The 20,239-nt window shown below is 40.2% G+C and overlaps 2 protein-coding genes and 1 long non-coding RNA gene across 4 annotated transcripts in view; 1 reads left to right on the top strand and 2 right to left on the bottom strand.

Annotated features, from left to right (window-relative positions):
- The window catches only part of LOC146490527 (uncharacterized), a 103,907-nt gene that overhangs the window by 63,829 nt on the left and 19,839 nt on the right, over positions 1-20,239 (bottom strand). For both annotated transcript variants that reach the window (XM_085153094.1, XM_085153093.1), the window contains one exon: positions 18,840-18,936. The gene's annotated coding sequence lies outside the window, so the exon portion shown is untranslated. The remainder of the gene's footprint in view (positions 1-18,839; positions 18,937-20,239) is intronic.
- LOC146490528 (NLR family CARD domain-containing protein 3-like) lies at positions 427-18,936 on the bottom strand. Its single transcript, XM_085153091.1, has 7 exons — positions 18,840-18,936; positions 17,950-18,104; positions 17,563-17,813; positions 16,878-16,919; positions 13,429-13,578; positions 11,479-13,258; positions 427-1,277 (listed from the first exon to the last, which is right to left on the bottom strand). Exons 3-7 carry the CDS (start codon positions 17,804-17,806, stop codon positions 1,100-1,102), a joined length of 2,394 nt encoding a protein of 797 aa, XP_085009217.1. The 5' UTR covers positions 17,807-17,813; positions 17,950-18,104; positions 18,840-18,936; the 3' UTR covers positions 427-1,099.
- Positions 1,447-8,207, top strand: LOC146490529 (uncharacterized). Its single transcript, XR_014872716.1, has 2 exons — positions 1,447-4,963; positions 6,572-8,207. It is a non-coding gene; the product is annotated as an uncharacterized LOC146490529 (long non-coding RNA).

The following is a 20,239-nucleotide window of genomic DNA, read 5'->3' as shown; positions in this document are numbered from 1 at the left end:
TTTTCTGACCATAACCCCCTCACTTTCTTGAACTCATTGCAGAACCCAAATCAGAGGCTCATGCGGTGGGCCCTCTTTTTGCAGCCTTACAATTTGGATATCCCACACATTAAGGGCAAAGATAATGTCTTGGCAGATGCTTTGTCCCGTGCCCCTTTGTAACCAGCAGCTTCACTCCTCATATACTTTAAAGTATGTCCTCTCCAGTATCGTTTTCCTTCCTCTTAAATTGCTCCTAGGTACCAAGGTTGCTGAGGTTGGAGTTGAGCTGAAGATGACTTTTGAGCATACAAAAGGTGTTGAAAGTGAGGTTGCATGTGTGTGTATATATGTTATGGATTTAATATGTGCATGTTCTTCTAGTTGTAAATTCATAATGTAAATGTGTTTGCCAATTCAGGGTGAGACCCTGTTCTATGGGGGGAAGTGTGACGGCCAGTGGGCTGGCCTTGTGTTTTGCTTTTTCTTTTACCTGTTTCTTGCAGGTAGGTGGAGCTGACCCAATTATTGATGCAGCACACCTGAGAGGCCAGTCCCAGTGTATATAAAAGACACCTTGACTGAACCAGAGAGGCTGGGTTTTGGGCTCTGGCTCTCTCTGTCTGGCACCCGTCATGGAAGTTCAGTGATGGCTGTTATGTCCTTTAAATCGTCTTTAAGTTGCTTTATCTAATTTCATTAAATATGTCTTATAGCCTTTAAAATCCTGTGTGTGGTCTCCCTCTTGATTGTCACTTCCTATGAGCCGGGTTGTGACATGAAGTGTAGTTTTGGATGTTCATTTACTGCTGGTTCAGTGAATTTTGGTTGGACAGTAATGAAACCTGCAGGCTCAGAATCTGTGAGAAGTATGCTTTCAGCACGCAACAGCATTGTTGTGTTGTGTGCTGTGGATTAAACTCTGCAAACTCATCACTGTTTTACCATCATGTTTCTACTTAGACAATAACAAAGGAAGTAGTTCCCAGGAACTACTTCCTGTCTTGTTAACATAAGAGTATGTTGCCCTTCAAAACATCTCCACTTCTCCTCTTATTAGAGGACTGCCTTATTATTAATCTGCTAATTCTGTCAGTTGATGAAAGAAAAATGCTTGATCTCACCTGAGAGTTTCCAGTGTACAGTGTGGACTCTTCAGTCCTTCAGACAGAAGCTTCACTTCTGAATCCTTCAGGTCATTGTTACTCAGGTCCAGCTGTCTCAGACTAGAGGACTGTGAGTTGAGAACTGAGGACAGAGCATCACAGCTTCTCTCTGAGAGGTTACAGCAACTCAGTCTGGAAGAAAACAAACAAACTAATTGATTAAATCAGTCAAAAGAAATATTTGTTAATGCCAGCATGCAATACAATTATTGGTTAACTAAATAGCTTCATTAAAACACTACTCTTCTTCTATATGATCACTTACTCCTTGTAAGCTCCACCTGCTCCACCTTCTGTGTCAGAAGTGTGGGGAATTAGAAATATATTTTGCTGTTATTGTTAATAATAATCATCATTACCATTGCATTAATAATACAATCTGCAGTATTGATATTGTATTCAGATGTTTAAACATATTGGTACCCAATTAGCCTTTATTACAGGTGCAGTTATAACCACTCTAAACTGTTGAGTTGAATCTATGATCTTAAATGCTTTTGAATGCTTGTTATAATCTTAAATGTGTACGTGCTGGCCTTCAGTCTGGTGGAAAAGGTTACAAGTTGAAACTGAGTGCAGTTCATGATGACACAAACACACAGTAGACTTTATCTCATTTATAGGTGAGAGGTTAATCATGTTTGCTTGTAACTCTAAAATTGTCTCTGTAAAAGAGGAATAGTTTCTTGCTGTCTCTGCAAAAACAGGAACAGTTTGGTTTTCCAGACGGGAAGTGAAAGTCAGATGACAGGAAGCATCTGTTGTGGAGATGGAGACAATGTTATTTTTAAACTGTCTTAAGTCATTGTGGTTTGGAAACCTATGTATGAACTGTATCTGAGTGACGTTTAGGGGTGTAGTAAATTTAAGCCCTGAAAGGTATAAAACACCTGCTTATGCTCTGTAAGTTGGGGATCGGCGCTGTCTGCGTACAGCGGGCGATCTTCCCACGCGTGTGCATTAAAATCATCGTTTGACTCCACCCGGCCGGATCAGTGTTATTATTATGGAAGTTTATTACCTCCTCTACCCCTCCTCAATATTGAACCCTAACATTTTGGGAGGCTCGTCCGGTTATTGAGGAGGGAGAGTGAGTTGGAGGTGTAGACAGAGAAATCCGGGGTCCGAGGTGGTCAGACGGGCAGGCACGAGTATCAGTGGTCAAAGTGAGTGGGCATAAGCCGGCTTATCCAAAGGCAAGGCACTACCTGTTGAATGATTTCCAAAGCGTGCCAAATTGGACATGGAAGAATTTAAGTCTACTCACTGAAATTACTGGTGAATGTCTGTTTTGATTTTGGTGAAGGTCTATAAGTAAAAGTGAGTTCGAGTCTCACTAGGATTTAAGGAATTTTATGGGTTCGAGTCCCAAGGAAAAGGAAAACAGTGAAAGTGAGTTCGAGTCTCACGTAGGATTTAGGGAATTTGGTCATTTTATGGGTTCGAGTCCCAAATTGGTCAGACAGGTTGGACCTGCTTCAGTCTTACACTTTTTTGGGTGTGGACTGTTGTTTAAAGTATTATAAATTACTTGAGGACGGTGGTTCGAGTCCACTAGGAGGCGCAGTTCTCGGAGGTGACGCTCCCTCCTGGCCGAGGACGCTCGGCCTTGACCTATCGGCGAATAGGGATAGTACGGTTGGCAACCGGGGAGAACTTGGGAACCTCCAAAATAGCTAGGAGTTCGAGTCTCCTGACCGTTTGGAACGGTATCTGCGCTTTTTTGGCCAGCAGAAGTTGGACTTCGGGCGTGTAACTTTAACTTAAAACTTCGGGGAAGCCTTGGCTGTGAAATGCCAAAAATAGAGCTTCAGGCAAAGTTTGGGTTGGTTGACGCTTTTAAATTGACTTAGGGATTTTAGAGATTAGGCCAGAAACAGTTCGAGTCTGAGACTGGAGAAGTGGTCGCAAAAAACTTATAAGAGTTTATCCGCTGGGCGGTTAGGTTAAATTTTTCGAAATTGTGTAGGTGCTAAAAGGCCTAAAATCTGTGCAGTTGTAATATAAGACGTCGTGTAATATAGAATAAGAGATCTCTGTGTGAAAGGAGGCTGAGTCTGTGCTGGAGCTATTCTTAGACTGTGTGTGTGTGAATGCAAATGAGGAGCGGTGACGCGCACGGAGATTGTTGCTTTTGGTTTAGAGTGTTATTGAGCTTTATAACTATAGTTTGCAAATATTGCTAAATGCCTGTAACTAAGATGCTGGTTTTGCTCATTACAAGAGTATAAATAGAATTTGAATGGATTGCTGTGAATGTGTGATCTGTGACTGAGTTTTTATATATATTGAGTGCATTGTATATGCTTAAGACTAACATATTACTTTCAGTAGTAACCTTTTTCCAGCAATAAATGCTGGTGTGTTTTATTTTTTTTAATTTCTTGTGTGTGCTGTGAGAATTAATAGAGGTTTCAATTGTTTTTTTTGTTTGTTTTTTTTGACTTGCTCTTTCTGATTATGAAAGGCATGTCTAAAAGACTTAGGAAAGCGTATTTTGAGTTATATTCCTCAACTTCTGTCACAGTTTAAGAGTGTGAATGCTGTGAGAAGCAGGTTTTGAGTGATTGGGTGTGATTTATACAAAATAATAAGTAAGAAAAGCACTACGAAAGTGGATAGTAGAGTGAGTGAAAAAGTGGAAGAGAGAGAGAAAAGGCGGTGTGTGTGAGACGATTCCTGATGTCTGAAAGAGCTCTGTGGAGCACGCTGAAGACTGATGTGAATGCTGACAAATGCAAAGAATTTAGTATAGTTAAAAGTGTGTGTGCGTGAAATAAGGGTGCATTGTTTTTAGATCAAGAATTAGTAGAGCCAAAGAGTTTGATTAGGCTGTAAAATAGGAAAGAGGAACAGAAAATATGGCTGCATGTGTGTGACAGGAAATGGTGTGTGTGACAGGAACTGCATGCCCATAAAAGGAACTGACTGTGACAAGTGAGCACCCAGAGAGAGAAACATACGAGTTAAACTCTAGGAAGAATAAGCAAATGGAGGTTTTAAGAAAAGAAATGAAAAGGATATTAATTGTATGCTTTAGCGTGTCAACAAAGAGGTGGACTTCTCTCAACCTGGAATCTTGAGTACAGCGGCAAAAGGATAGATTAACAGAATTGGGAAAACAGGCCAGGTTTTGGCTTTAAATTTTATAGCTTGACCTCTCACTTTGTCCCCATCCTGAGAAGAAGCTTAAAGGACAGTTAATCTCCTGATGAAGACCGACAGAACATCGTGGACTTGAAGAATAAACAGCAGGCAAAAGGCAGTGCAACTGAACCATTAGGACTGACGACAACTGATGACACCAGCAGCATGTAAGAAAGCACGTGATGCAACATGTACTCTGAATTACAGGCTGGGCAGTTGAACAGTGGGCTAAAGAACTGTGGGAAAGCACTGGACACTGATTTTCAGATTGGCCATGCTTGGAGCAATCTTGAAAGAGACGACTGGAAGTATCAACAGAGAAGAAGAAATCACGTGATGAAAACATGTACGGTGAACTGCAGGCTGGTAAGAGCAGGGTGATATCACTGTCTGAAGGCATTGAATATGATATTTTGCCAGGCTGGGACTTGATCTAAAAGGAAAATACTGAAAAGATCAACGGAGAAGAAGCAGAGAAGCAAGCAGTTGACTTGGGACTAAAGTGGCTGGAGATTTCAAGACAACACAGGACATTGTGAAGAGAAGGACGGAGACCAGTGAGAGGTGAAGCCTAGACGAGTTCGACTGCGAGAATATAGGGTATAATTGGGTTGAAATTGAAGCCTGAACTCATGATGGTTTAGAGATGTCCCCCAGATCACAACAAAGAGGTAAACAGAAAATAGAAAACACACATACACAAATTGCTACATGTGAAATTATTTTGGAAAAAATCTGAAGTGAGATAGTTTGAATGCAGAAATCAGTGAAAAGATGCATGAATTAAACCTGATTATAACATACATATGCAATGAAGAAGCAGCTTACACTTCATTAACATGATCATATAACATGAAATGCAATGAAGAAACAGCTTACACTCACTGAACATTAACATGAATACATAAAATGCAATGAAGAACATGCTTACATACATGACATAAGTTGGTATTTCTGACCAGAGAGAGAAAAAACGGGTAGTTTAAGCACTCATGATAATAATGAAAATGTCTCAGTTGTGTTATTTTCAGGGGCAAAGCAGACCTGGATCAATTTTCCACATGCAGCGGTCGGAAGAAAGTTATAGGTTAACATCACTGGACATGTTAAGGCAAGTTTCTGGTTGAATTGTTCACAGCACCTGAGTCCATGAACCTCACAAGCAAGCTCTGACCTATGTCTGAGGACCAGGGATGCTGTTATTTCAGGTGGGAAATCAAAATTTGGGTTAGCAAATTTGGGGAAGAGAAAACTGACTGCTTAAGTGGAGAATTGTGAAGGAGTCTGAAACACTGCAAAAAACAACATATGTAAAATCACATAGACAAACAGAAAATGCATTAACCTTACAAGGATAAGCTCATGAAGATTAATGCATAGACATTGATTAAACCTGGCTAAGAACATAAACATACGCAATGAAAATCAGCTTGCTACTTGTATGAGTGTTAAAATGGTGTGAATGTTTGATAAAATACACTTAGAGCTTGAAGATGAGGAATAACTCAAAGAAGCTATATGACAGAGGGAGTGAGTTATGGAAAAAAGAAAAGAAAAGGGATTAAAGTAGTTTTTATAAGAGTGACTTAGGAGTGCTCTTGTACTGATTGATCAAAGCAAGTGATTAGTATAGAAAGAAAATGAAAGTAATTCAATAATGTGGTAATGTTTAAACATGTATTTCTCTTGTTACGGCAACTTCTGGAGATATGACTCAGTATGCAAATTAGCTGGAGTGAGTGGTGACGGAGAAGCTTCCTGTGTGTGTGTGTGTGTGTGTGAGAGACAAATTTTCGGGAAAGGAAGCATAGCAGACTGTTCAGAAGTGCAGCTTTGGATAGGAAATTTATAGTTTAGTGATGATACGTTGTTGTATTGGGTTTATATCTTATGCAGAATCTAAGTATTTTAAAGTGCATAAAGGGGGAGATTGTTGTGTGTAAATTGTGTGGGTTTAAAGAGGTTTTCGGTGTATTGAGGAGGTGAAATTATGTCAGTTGACCTGGGAGTGTCAGGACTCTGGTGGCAAAACTTTTAAGATTTTTGAAGTTGTTGTAGTGATGGGTTGATTCGGTCAGTTAGGTTTGGGTTGTTTTGTTTTTTATTTTTAATAGAGGGAGTTTTAGTAAACATGGACATGTCTAGAATTGGGCCCATTATTTTTGTAACAGTGCACTTAGAGAAAACCTGTCAGGTGTGTTTTTTTTTTGTTGTTGTTTTGTTTTGTGTTTTGATGAGCTAATAATCAGCTCTCTTTTTCTCATTTTTGTTCTAAGCAGGCCTGCAACAGTGAATAACAGCGCTGACAAATTCTCGGGAGAGCAAATATAAGGTGACCTTTCCAAATTACAACTGGCTGAGGAGAAGGCTACCTGTGGGGACCTAATCAGGTCGTAAGTCCCTGTCTAAAAGGATTGTAGCGATTCAATCCAGTCCAAAAGCATAAAGAACTATTTTCCTAAAACAAAATAAGACAAATGAATGAGCTCATTTTGCTGAGATTGGAGAATCTGATTACTTGCGCGGGAGTCTCCACTATCAGCAAAAACCTGGTGTGAATGCATGTGAGTGAATTTGTGTGACTGGACCAAAGTTGGGATGACTAACTTCTTTCTTTTTTAATTTCTAAGCTTGGGTGAAGCATTTTTAGTTGAGCATTTTTAGTTTGACACATTATATGTGTCAAAAAAGGGGGGAATTTAAGGTTTAATTTGAAATAGGTTTTAGGATCATTTTATGACTTTTGGGGTTTTTTGATAATCTAGATATGGTAAAACTGAAGCAGAAATTGTTATTTTTATGTTAAGGTTAAAGGATTAAAGTGAACTGAATCCTGTTTAGAAGATAAAATGCCGGTGTTTTTAAAAAGCAGTGTACAAAACTTAAAGGGAAACTGTGGGAAGATAAGATATGGGGAAACTAGTGAAGATTGTAGGAGTAGAACATGTTTGATTTCTTTTTGATTTCTAGAAGAAGTGGTTATAATGTTGGCTTACACATACAGATATTACATAGATTTATTTTTAGGATAGAGGAGAGAGCTTATACGTAGAAATGATTTTTACACATTGCATTTTTGTGCTTATTAAAGAGTTGTGGCTCAGTCTATTGAGGGTTAGAAGCTTCACCGAGCGCGACGTCTTGGTTGATATATTGGGGGAGACTTGGAGCATAAAGGGGCGCACATGCTTACAAACACATAGAATCCATAAACCTGAAATTCATTTAGCTTATGACTGAATCTGGCTGAAAGAGGAGAAACTTGTTGATACAATTCGGGCCATTAACAAAAGGGGGCCACTGTAGAAGTTAACTCTAGTTTATAGAGGAGCAAAATGAGATAAAGATGCTATATCAACAACAGGTTATGACACAGGAAATGTGAGTTTTAAAATGAAGTTAGTGTTAACACACAGGAGTTGTTTTTAGGCAGCGTTTAGCTCTGATGAACTTTATGCATGAGTAATTGCTTATATGCTTAAACTTAATTGATTAAAATGGTTGTTTTCTTTTTGATCTTTTAGTAGAATAGGTGCTTATAATGATTTTCTTGTGATCTATTGTGAAAGGTTTAGGTTTAGGGCAGAGTGGAGGCACTTGCAGCAGCGACAGTTGTGTACAGGAGGTTGATGAACATGATAAGTTAGGGAGGCGTAGGAAAAGGTGTTTTGTTCCTTTGCAGGACATCTCAGCGACCACAGGGGGTGAGGATCCTGGAGGCCCGAGACCTGAAGGACCACAAGAGAGGGACCCAGAAAAAACCTAATCTCATGCATGGACTGCTCTTAAGGGGGAGCTGACGTTTATTACTGGACCACTTAGATGACATGATGTTGTTATATGATTGGCAGAGCCAGAAGACTGCTAGAGAGGGTCAGAGCAATGACACAAATAAGTGTGGTGACCCTATTTTTTTTTTAAGGAAAAAGGGTCACCAAGAGAGGGAATGTGGGGAATTAGAAATATATTTTGCTGTTATTGTTAATAATAATCATCATTACCATTGCATTAATAATACAATCTGCAGTATTGATATTGTATTCAGATGTTTAAACATATTGGTACCCAATTAGCCTTTATTACAGGTGCAGTTATAACCACTCTAAACTGTTGAGTTGAATCTATGATCTTAAATGCTTTTGAATGCTTGTTATAATCTTAAATGTGTACGTGCTGGCCTTCAGTCTGGTGGAAAAGGTTACAAGTTGAAACTGAGTGCAGTTCATGATGACACAAACACACAGTAGACTTTATCTCATTGATAGGTGAGAGGTTAATCATGTTTGCTTGTAGCTCTAAAATTGTCTCTGTAAAAGAGGAATAGTTTCTTGCTGTCTCTGCAAAAAGAGGAACAGTTTGGTTTTCCAGACGGGAAGTGAAAGTCAGATGACAGGAAGCATCTGTTGTGGAGATGGAGACAATGTTATTTTTAAACTGTCTTAAGTCATTGTGGTTTGGAAACCTATGTATGAACTGTATCTGAGTGACGTTTAGGGGTGTAGTAAATTTAAGCCCTGAAAGGTATAAAACACCTGCTTATGCTCTGTAAGTTGGGGATCGGCGCTGTCTGCGTACAGCGGGCGATCTTCCCACGCGTGTGCATTAAAATCATCGTTTGACTCCACCCGGCCGGATCAGTGTTATTATTATGGAAGTTTATTACCTCCTCTACCCCTCCTCAATATTGAACCCTAACAGAAGACATGAAAACAAACTGTAAATCTAGTAGAAACATGATTGAAATCTTCTCAGATCCATTTGTACATTTATAGCCTGATCCTGAAATATAGCAGCACGGACATTCACAGCAGCAAAGGGTTCTTGCTGATCTGAGCTGGCTTGGCCCAGGCTTATTGAAGATTAAAAAAAGCGGAATCAGCTTTTCAAAACCCCACAAGGCTGCCCGCTGTGACTGAAACGATGGGACGGGTCGTGACTTCTCAAAATGGGCTCATTGAACGCAGCACGGATAAGATCTTGAAGAAGCTCATGGCGATCTTGAGTTCTCAGACTTTGCTCTTTGAGCGCAAAACTGATAACCTCTCGGAGAAGCTCGTGGCTCTCCAATGGGAGATTGAGAGACGAGTGACGGACTGTTAGATCAGCTGTGAAATTGACATGCAGTTGTTCGCACCAAAGAAAACCACCATCATTTCATGCAGCTAACATACCGGCGCCAGCTGTGGTCTCAAGGCTGGAGCTGAACATAACAAATCTCACCCTGATAAGAGACGGTGTTTAGACTGTTCCTTCCCATCCTAACCAAGGCCACCTGGGTCGGCTGGAAGACTCTTTCCTTCACCTGGCAGGGTGAAGGACACTATCTCAGCTGACCGGCCAGCTACCTAGCCTGACCTGTCTCCCCAATGTGATGTTTGTGTATTGTATGTACGGTTGGCAAGGTCAGTATCCTAATTGCCCCTTGAAAATAAATACAGTGTTCTGAATCTGAATCTGAAAAGATTACAGAAGACGACTCTGTTCAGTAAATATTACGCTCATGCTGTCAAGAAATACCAAAGGTAGGTAAAACTCTGGTTGTTGCAGCCATCCAGTATGACATGCTTTGTACTGTTCTGCTGCAGTTTGTGACACCTGGTTGATGAGTTGTGAAGGATGATGAAACAAACACTTCACTCAATGTTTTTCTTCTAAACTGGATGTAATTTTGGCAGCCAAGAGTTTTTTACAATCTGTCCCAGCTGCAAATAGGAACACAACAAATAACTAACTTTACCCACTTGGATCCTTATCATTCAAGATTGTGAAATGATTCTCTACTCAGAGAATACTGGTGATGTTAGATGAGAGAGATGATTTGGAAGATGATGAAGGGGAAGAGTTTTCACAACTTGAGGCCTTTTGTTTTCACTGTATACGACAGAGAAGACAGGAAGGGAGGGAGAAGTGAGGAGAATAACACACAGGAAATGGTCTTGGGCAGACTCAAACCAGGCCCTGGAGTCACGACTCTAACCTTCAGTACATGGGTCACCTGCTCAGCCAGGTAAGCTACAGCAGTCAGCAGTGTGTGAGTTAATTTGAAGACAATGATGACTATAAGTCAGGTAAAAAAAAAATACTTATCATCAACCAACAAGGGGAAAACGGTGAGCTTGATTGACCAAGCTTTTACCAAGGGTGGTTCCCTCCTCGGTCTTCTTGCCCAAGGAGTGAACCACCCTGCATGGCTATCAATGTGGTGCAACCAAGGCCATCATACAGTACAGGCCATCCAAGCTGATTTTTAACTTTTCGTCCCAGATACCACCTTAAAAATCATCTAGATTAGGATATGTTGGCTGATCTGAATTGTGTTCTAGATCCAATCACAACAAACAGAGAGCTGGTGTGTGTCCCAGGTGAACAGGAAGAATATATACATGCATAATGTCAATAAGGTTTGCTTGCGACTGTGCTGCAGTTTATCATCAAAGACTGACAAACAGGCACCTTGCTGCCAATAAATAGCATCAAGTCTGATTTAGTTTACTTTTTTCTGTTCTTTTTTTTTTAATCAAGATTACATTTTATAGCAACCACAGCAGAGATAACCAGGGAAGATGTGCTTGAGGGGATATAGCTAAAAAAGCTGGTTTCAGACTGAAGATGAACTGAGGTGCTGCACCCAAGTCTGCAGGTTCAGGGAGGGACAAACATCTGCTGCAACCAGATTGGAGTGAGAGGAGAGAGCAGGCCAACAACAACAAAGAAACAACAAACACACTGTGGAAGACCGAAGCAGAGTTTAGTTTAAAGTGGAACTAAGGATGTTTCTCTGGCTGCCATGATTCACTGAGTAATTCAAATGCTTTCTTTAATGCAGGACCCATCCATGCATGTAAAAGAAAGTGTTTCACCAACATTTGTGACTAAAAATAGACCTGCAGTAGAAATGTATCTAGGAGCATGTATGTGAATATAAAGTATCACAACATTAGGCACATGCAGCCTAAGTTTTTAAACAAAGACTGATAACATAACAGCAGCAGTGATGATCAGAGTTTATGGTGAATCCAGCGTCTCGAGTACACCGAGTTCTGGAGGCATCAAAGAGGTTACAGTTGTATTGGAGAAATCCCAAAACTTTAGGATATAAATTCATAAAAAGACAGAAAGCCTGGTGAAATAAATGACTGACACACTTGGATGTTAAAAGTAAAGACATGAGTACAAATGTACTCACAGAGCTTTGTTGGAGGCTTTGACCACTGGCAGCAGCCTCAGAAGAGCCTCCTCTGAAGCAGAGAATTTCTGGAGGTCAAACACATCCAGATCTTCTTCTGAAGACAGTAAGATGAAGACCAGAGCTGACCACTGAGCAGGAGACAGTTTATCTGTGGAGAGACTTCCTGATCTCAGGGACTGTTGGATCTCCTCCATCAGAGAACGATCATTCAGTTCATTCAGACAGTGGATCAGATTGATGCTTTTCTCTGCAGACAGATTCTCACTGAGCTTCTCCTTGATGTACTGGACTGTTTCCTGACTGGTCTGTGAGCTACTTCCTGTCTGTGTCAGCAGACCTCGTAGGAGACTCTGATTGGTCTGCACGGAAAGACCCAGGAGGAAGCGGAGGAACAAGTCCAGGTGTCCATTTGGACTCTCTAAGGCCTTGTTCACAGCACTTTGATGGAAAGATAGTTTAAACATCATGGAGGTTGTTATTTGTTCTTCCAGCAGATTGAGTCCAGAGTTGATGAAGGTCAGATGGACATGAAGAGCAGCCAGAAACTCCTGAACACTCAGATGGATGAAGCAGAACACCTTGTCCTGGTACAGTCCACTTTCCTCTTTAAAGATCTGTGTGAACACTCCTGAGTACACTGAGGCTGCTCTGATATCGATGCCACACTCTGTCAGGTCTGATTCATAGAAGATCAGGTTTCCTTTCTGCAGCTGATCAAAAGCCAGTTTTCCCAGAGACTCCATCATCTTCCTGCTCTCTGGACTCCAGTGTGGATCTGTCTCAGCTCCTCCATCATACTTGACCTTCTTCACTTTGGCCTGAACCACCAGGAAGTGGATGTACATCTCAGTCAGGGTCTTGGGCAGCTGTCCTCCCTCTCTGGTTTCCAGCACATCCTCCAGAACTGTAGCAGTGATCCAGCAGAAGACTGGGATGTGGCACATGATGTGGAGGCTTCGTGATGTCTTGATGTGGGAGATGATCCTGCTGGCCTGCTCCTCATCTCTGAATCTCTTCCTGAAGTATTCCTCCTTCTGTGGGTCAGTGAACCCTCTGACCTCTGTCACCATGGCAACACATTTAGGAGGAATCTGATTGGCTGCTGCAGGTCGTGTGGTTATCCAGAGGCGAGCAGAGGGAAGCAGTTTCCCCCTGATGAGGTTTATCAGCAGCACATCCACTGAGGTGGACTTTCTAGGGTCAGTTAGGATTGTGGTTTTGTGGAAGTCCAGAGGAAGTCGACACTCATCCAGACCATCAAAGATGAACACAACCTGGAAGTCTTCAAAGCTGCAGATTCCTGCTTCTTTGGTTTCAGTAAAGAAGTGATGAACAAGTTCCACCAAGCTGAACTTTTCCTCTTTCAGCACATTCAGCTCTCGGAAAGTGAATGGAAATATGAACTGGATGTGCTGGTTGGCTTTGTCTTCAGCCCAGTCCAGGCTGTATTTCTGTGTTAAGACTGTTTTCCCAATGCCAGCCACTCCCTTTGTCAGCACTGTTCTGATTGGTTCATCTCTTCCAGGTGAGGCTTTAAAGATGTCTTCTTGTCTGATTGTTGTTTCTGGTCTGTGTGGTTTCCTGGATGCTGTTTCAATCTGTCTGACCTCATGTTCATCATTGACCTCTGCAGTCCCTCCCTCTGTGATGTAGAGCTCTGTGTAGATCTGATTCAGAAGGGTTGGGTTTCCTGCTTTAGCGATCCCCTCAAACACACACTGGAACTTCTTCTTCAAGGTGGATTTAATGTTACGCTGACAACGTCCACTGGGAGTTCCTTTAGAAATAAAGAAAAATATATATATTGAATTTAAGTACTTATCAAGGGTACATGACCATTTCTTTCCTGCCCAAATTAAGTGCTTGTGAAGAATCAGGTCAAGTTCTTGCAACATTATGAAATTTTAGTTTTTCCATTAGCTGATATATTTATAGATATCTTCTTACTGCTCAGTAGATGATCAGCCTGCTTATTCAGCTTCATTCTCTTCAGGATGTTTGCTGTGATCTTCACAAATGACTCCTTGCTTGAATTATTATAGTTGAACTTTTTCATTTGTTTTGAATCGAGCTTAGGCTCACACTTTTGATATGACTCTAGAAAAACAAACAAAAACATAATAACAGATCCATCACAGCATTATTAACCTGTTGCATGGTTTGTTTTTTGTGTGTCTGTCTTTTTTTTCAGCATCATGTGTAACTGAAGCCTTTTTTGTATTTATTAATAATTCACCATCACATCATGTCAGATGTTTAAGTTACTTAATGAGAAATTTTATCTAACTACATGGGTGTTAAAGTAATGTTTTTCTGTATATTTTAACAGTTTGTAGGGTTAGGTTTTTTATTTTAGCAAAACATCCTCTGAGGCAAGAATAATACAACCATTTAGCAAAAACAAAAGAAAGAAAGAAAACATGTTTTACATAAATTATATTCATTATAATTACAAATTATATCCCCAAATTACAACAACAAGTGCCACTTGAAGGAACTTTATATTGTTAGATTAAAAAAAACCTATAAAAACAACAAGAAGAACTAAGATTTATAATTATACCAGTATATACAAGTCAGGAGTACTTATGCACTAAGGGTTGACCGGGAATGATAAAGTGGATGATAAATAGGTAAATGTAATCATCAACAGTCAAAAATAAAAACCAAACTAGACAAAAAGTCGGTAGCAGGTAGACAGAAGTTAAAATAAATTAACTAAGATAGGAAGTATAACACAGGGGGATTGCCTAAAGCTTAATGAAGATTACATTTAAATTTAAAATTCAAAACTGAAACTAAAACAATAAACCATCAAAACAAGTACCTAGAAGTGCAAAACCAGAAACACATTGTTTTGGTTTTGATTGAATTGACCGCTGCCTTTGAAACAGTAGCCCACAATATTCTAATATCTTGATTAAATGTCCTAGTGGGCATTAGTGGCACTGAACTTAAATGGTTTAGGTATTATCTGGCAGAGATAACTTTCTCTGTGAACCTTCTTAGTTCTGATTTTTCTGCTGCTTGTCGGACATGTGGCCTACCAGGGGGTTAATTTTAGGACCATCGCTATTTTTTTTCTTCCTTTCTTTACATTTTAAATGGACTGATTGATATATACTGCTTCTCTACTCTCCCAGAACACTCAAAGCAACAAAACAGAGGTGATAATGTTTGAGCCTAGCGGCCCATATGAGTCCTTTTTTGTTGCTTTGGGAAGATACCGATTCACAAGGTCCCGAATCGATTCAATCCACGATTCGATTTAATTCTATTCGATTCAATTCGAAAATGACAGTCAGAAATCAGTACATTTACATATTTTTGTATCTATAAAAGGGAAGCTGACACAACTAAGACTTTATCAAAGGTGTGAGCATCACAACAGATGCCTTTGTGTCAAAGTAGCTGAAGATAAAACACAGAAAAACATGAAGGTGATTTTCCAGGCCTGGGATTTTATATTCTTCAGCACATCAAAAACAAAAGAAAACCATTAATCAACATATGAACATTACCTCTGATGTTACAGCGGTTTTATTAGAGACACGGCTGAGCGTTTTGCATAATTTTAAAAAGTTTAAATTTGTTCAGTATTGAACGGCAGAAATTAGGTTTTCTTTTCGGAAGTATGTAAAAGGAAAAAAAACAGCAGCAGACAGGCTGTAAACAACGGTAGACTTGTGCGTAACAAGCAAGCGAATAATGCAGAAAACAGATTTTTAGACGGGAAACTGTTCTTGAAGTACAGAGAGAGAGAGAAAGCTGTGCATGAAGTGTGATTTTATCGTGGTGGAAGCAAAACAGTAAAAGTCAGAGGGAATTCATGATGATTGATTGATTGATTCATTGGTAATTTATTTCAACATGTGAACAATATACAGGTACATTTAGAAATGAAAATAAGAGAGAAAAAAATACTATACAAAATACATACAAAAAACGTTCTGATTAATTTACATGTTGAAATTGAGTGGGAAGAAGTAAACACTTATTTAATCCCACTCCTTTGCCATAAATTATCAGTTAATATTTAGTCAGCTTCCTTATTGATATAATGATGTTTATGTTGCTGCTGGTTCAGTCAATATTGTTTGGAGAGAGATCAAACTAACAGCTTTAGAATCAGCACACAAAGGGCGTAAACACAAAGCGCGGACCTGCCGACACATCAGAATCAGCGAGCTATCGGCTTTCAGCCCCGACCGTGTCCGTGCCGTCAGGTGAGAAAGGCGACATCTCACTGATTCTGATCCGCGCTGTGTGTTTACGTCTTTGTGCAGAATCCGTGTTCCTGCTCTCATTTACTGTCTTGGCTGTTTGGTGGTTGTTGAAATTTTGAGGTTTCACCTGAGATTCTGGCATTTCGGCCAAAATAAATTTATATTAAAAAATCGATTCAGGATTTTAATGAATCAATTTCACGTTATCCAAGCCAGAATCTATTTTAATCGATAAATCGATTATAAAAACCCACCCCTAATTATTACCGACCTTGGGTTTAATTTGGACAGTGATTTTAAACTGGAAAGTAAATTATAATTGTTGTCTAGTTTTTCAAAGTATAGCGTTTATTATTTTAGGCAACTGACAGCAGTGAAATGTTTTCTTTCAAATTCAACCTTTTTTATTGGTCACACACACAACCATACACACAATACAACATGTGGTTTCTAGGCAGCACTCTGAAACAGTGATCCATACTTTTATTTCATCCCATCTGGACTACTGTAATTGACTTTATGTGGGAGTCAGTCATTACTCTCGCATGCTCAGCTTGTTCAAAACACTGCTGCATGAAGAACCTGTAAAAGAGAGCATGTTACCCCTGTCTTAGCCTCGCTCCACTGGCAGCCTGTATATATTAGAGTTCATTTTAAAATTGTTATGTTTAGTTTTACATTTTTCACAGTCTTGTCCTGCCTTACCTTCTTCACGCCTACACACCTCATCAGTCAGCTGACGAGCTCACTCAGATAGCCTTCTCTATCATTGTTCATAAGTTATGGACTAACTTGCCGTTACATGTTAGAGAACCCCCTTCACTGTCCACTTCAAAAACACATCTTAAAACCCATTTTATTCTTTTTGACCCAGTGAGACTCGGTCTGTTTTAGTTATTTGATCTTTTTTATTGTTTTTTTATATCACATGTATTGTTATTATTTAGTATCAATGTACAGCACTTTGTGTCACCTATGGCTGTTTTAAAGTGTATTATAAATAAAGATAGTATGGTAGGTAACTGCTGTTATACTTATAGGCAACTGTTCATTAACTGGGGCTCAGAGCTTAGTTACACTGCAGAGCTGAGGATACAGAGATACCACATGGAAACAACCTGAGTTCCTATTGGTCAATGCAGGCTTCATGTGTTCATGTGGAATTATTACCTTGTGATAAACAGGATGAAGATGCCTGGGCTGAGGATTTCCCTGTTGGAGTAAAGTGCACCATGAATAAGGAACTGTTTGTTTAACAATGAAGACCTGCATGGCTTCAAAATACTCTAAATATAATCTCCAAAAGTTGATTCTGTTCATCTGGACGTAGTGTTTTCAGTGGGAGAAACGTGTCGTCACTCATCCAGGTGACTTCTTCAGTCTCAGCTGATTGCAGGTTTCAATCTTATAAACAGTACATTTGGATATTGACTGAAACCAGCCCACTGAAGGAACAATGGGCTGTGAGGTCAGTTCCTTCATCGTAATTATGCAAATTCTCATGACCACTGATCAACAACCATTGATCAATGGCCACGGGTCCCATTCACAGAGAGTTGGGGAATGGCTGCAATCACAGCATTGTAAGATGGTGACAGATGTACGAAACGTTTCTCCCACTGAAAACGCTATATCCAGATGAAAAAAAAATCAACTTTTGGAGATTTAGTTACCTGCATGATTGAGCATGCATCAAGATGTCTAAATATAATATTTGTACTCAAACAAATTTAGAAGAGAAAAGACACACAATTGAAAGTTCAGACTTAAACAGCCTCAGTTTTCCATCCATAAACTGTGACAGTGTTGTCCTGATACTGCACTGAGTGTGTCATGTCTTTTTTCTCTGACTGACCTTCATTCATCTTCTTTAAAATCAATTCCACCACCTCCATTACATGGTGAGTAGTGTATGTCTCCACCATAAGATCCACTGTTCCATGACGTCCATCCTTCCTTGCGTTCTCCAGTCGGCTCTTTTTGATGGTTGTGAAATCACCTCCGGGTCCTTTCTCCAGGTACCAGTGGAAAAGTTTCAGCTCCTCTTCTCCCAAATCTTGCAGCCTGTTCAGCAACTGCTCCTCAACAGATTTTTCCATCTTTCAACTGTAAAACATGAGAGAGAACATGAATCTCATCACATGTCCAATGTATTTACTTATTTAGAATATTTTGAGTTTGAGCAGTTTGAGTTCAGGTTTTGTTCTCAGGGCTTTTATTGAGCCATAATGTCTCCTTTTACCTCTTGAGCCCCAGCGCCCCCAGTACAAAGGGGATGAACTGCCGTTTAACCCTCCAACTCTCAGGTCTTTTATGCAAATATGGACACGTATCCACAAAAAGCTCAGAATTCACCCAAAGAATTCACATCAGCTCACACACACTTTCTACCTTCACCTGCAGAGGAAACAAAAATCATTCATGTGCACATCAACTGAAATCCTCTTTTCCATCATGTGTGCTGTCCAAATATCAGCTGCTTCTTTCCTGCTTCATCTCAGTGTCAGCTGAATGCAGTCAGACAGCAGTGTGAGGCAGAGGAAGCTGCCATCAGCTGTTCTACTATCAGTCCACTAGATGTAAACTACTAGAGTAAAGTTTTTAAATAACTCTGTTTCTGTGTCACTAAATAAAGTTTTTAGGGGAAGACATGGATGTGTAAACTTCAAATATCTGCTTTAAAACATATTTTGAAAAAGTATATTTGCTCTGGCAGGAAACATAAAACCAGGTAACCACCCACTACGCAGGAAATATTCATCACAGTGACAGTAAAGGAGGTAAAGGGCTGTGACGTCATCACGTACGCTGCGTCCTCTGTGGGCTCTGAGTGAACTCACAAAGTACAAACTACAAGTACACAAACACGAACGTAGCTCAGAGTGGCGGACACACTCGGCCTCGTTGGTCCAGCTGTGAGTCCGTTACCGTGAACTATGGAGCGGCAGATTTGTGCTGAACTAAGCTGCACACAGCTGATGTTAGCCAGGAAAACATTACACACTGACTTTAATGGAGAGACCGGAAATACAAACACACACAGTTTGTTGTGTGAAGAAATCAAACATGAGCTGAACAAACAGTAAAGTTCCTAAAGACAAACTGTTAAAGAAGGAAACAAAGCAAACTTACAGTTTCTTCACACACCAACAACAAGCTCCACTCCACACCTGGACACTAAACACGGACACACAGGTGAGCTGCTTCCTGGAAGGAGGCGGGACTCCACCTGAAACTCAGCACAGGTGGGAGGGGCTCAGCTCTGTGTGTGCTGATGTGTTAACTTTAAAAAGGAAGGAAACACCCAAAGAGACGTTTGAGGGCAATCTGGAGCATTGGACACTGTGTGCTGCGTTCATGTGCACCTCGGAAACTCCAAACCTCTGGCAGGCTGTGATTTATTTCTGCTGTTTCTCCTCTTTGAAACACAAACATCTGTCATCACTTTGTTGTTCTTCCTGCAGCGTTTAAATATTTCAACACTGAACTGATGTTTGTTCAAAGCTCATTTCAACCTGTTGAAGTCATGAATGAAAGTGCAGACTGAGAGTGGATCACATGATGTTTAAGGTGTGTCATGTGACATGTTCAGTATTGTCACACATGTCTAGATTGTCCCTGATATCATAGCTGCTCAAACACTGATGATTATATTTGAAGAATTATTACTGATGGCAGCAAAGTTTGAATGGGGCTCTCTGTCTGTGCTGATTTGTCGCCCTCTGGAGGTCAAAGCACAAACTGCATGATGTCACTGTAACCACCACAGTGACAGGAAGTGTTTTTATGACTGAAACACTGAAATGATGCTAACGGCTGTCATTAGGCTCACTGACAGCAGTGCTGATGTGTTCATGTCAAACACTGGCTCAGGTCAGACTCCTTCATCCTTCTCCAACGTGAGGCTGCCCTCAGACCCACAGGAGCTCTGACCTTTGACCTCCTGACCCTAACCATTTTTGTCTTGTTGCATCTTTAAATGCAAATCCATCCAAACTGTAGCAAAGCAAAAGAAGCTGGAAGCTGTTCAATGAATGATGTTGTTGAAGGAGCTTGGAAAGAAAAGCGTCTGGACTTCTTTAAGTTGCTTGAAGAGGGACTTGGACGTCTTAGCGCCCACTCACATCATGGGACATTTGATCACAGGAAATCACATGATAGCGTGGGGCTAGATCTCACAATGGGTTCACCCAAAACCTTGACTGATTGTGACCCACACCCGTTTTCACACCTTGGCTCGTGTGATTAGGTAGAGGATCAACAGGGGCTCCATGTCCCTGAATTTAAACTGAATCTAAACACACCGTGCACAATGCCAAGTTAGATAAGGGTTAAAAGAACAAGATAAGAATAAATAAAAAGATAAAATAAGGATAAAAAATAACTTAAAAAATAAAATAAAAAGATAAATAACTGCAAATAAGTACAAATAAGTAACTGAAGACACGTGTGGTCTGCAGATGTCGATGTACATGGATGTACAAAGGAGTTTAATGTGCAAAATGAACTTAGTGTGCAAAGTGAGCTGATGT

This window comes from Neolamprologus multifasciatus, unplaced genomic scaffold (assembly GCF_963576455.1).
Source record: "Neolamprologus multifasciatus unplaced genomic scaffold, fNeoMul1.2 chr03_unloc_1, whole genome shotgun sequence".
Classification (NCBI taxonomy): domain Eukaryota; kingdom Metazoa; phylum Chordata; class Actinopteri; order Cichliformes; family Cichlidae; genus Neolamprologus; species Neolamprologus multifasciatus.
This window is presented reverse-complemented; position numbering and strand designations above follow the sequence as displayed.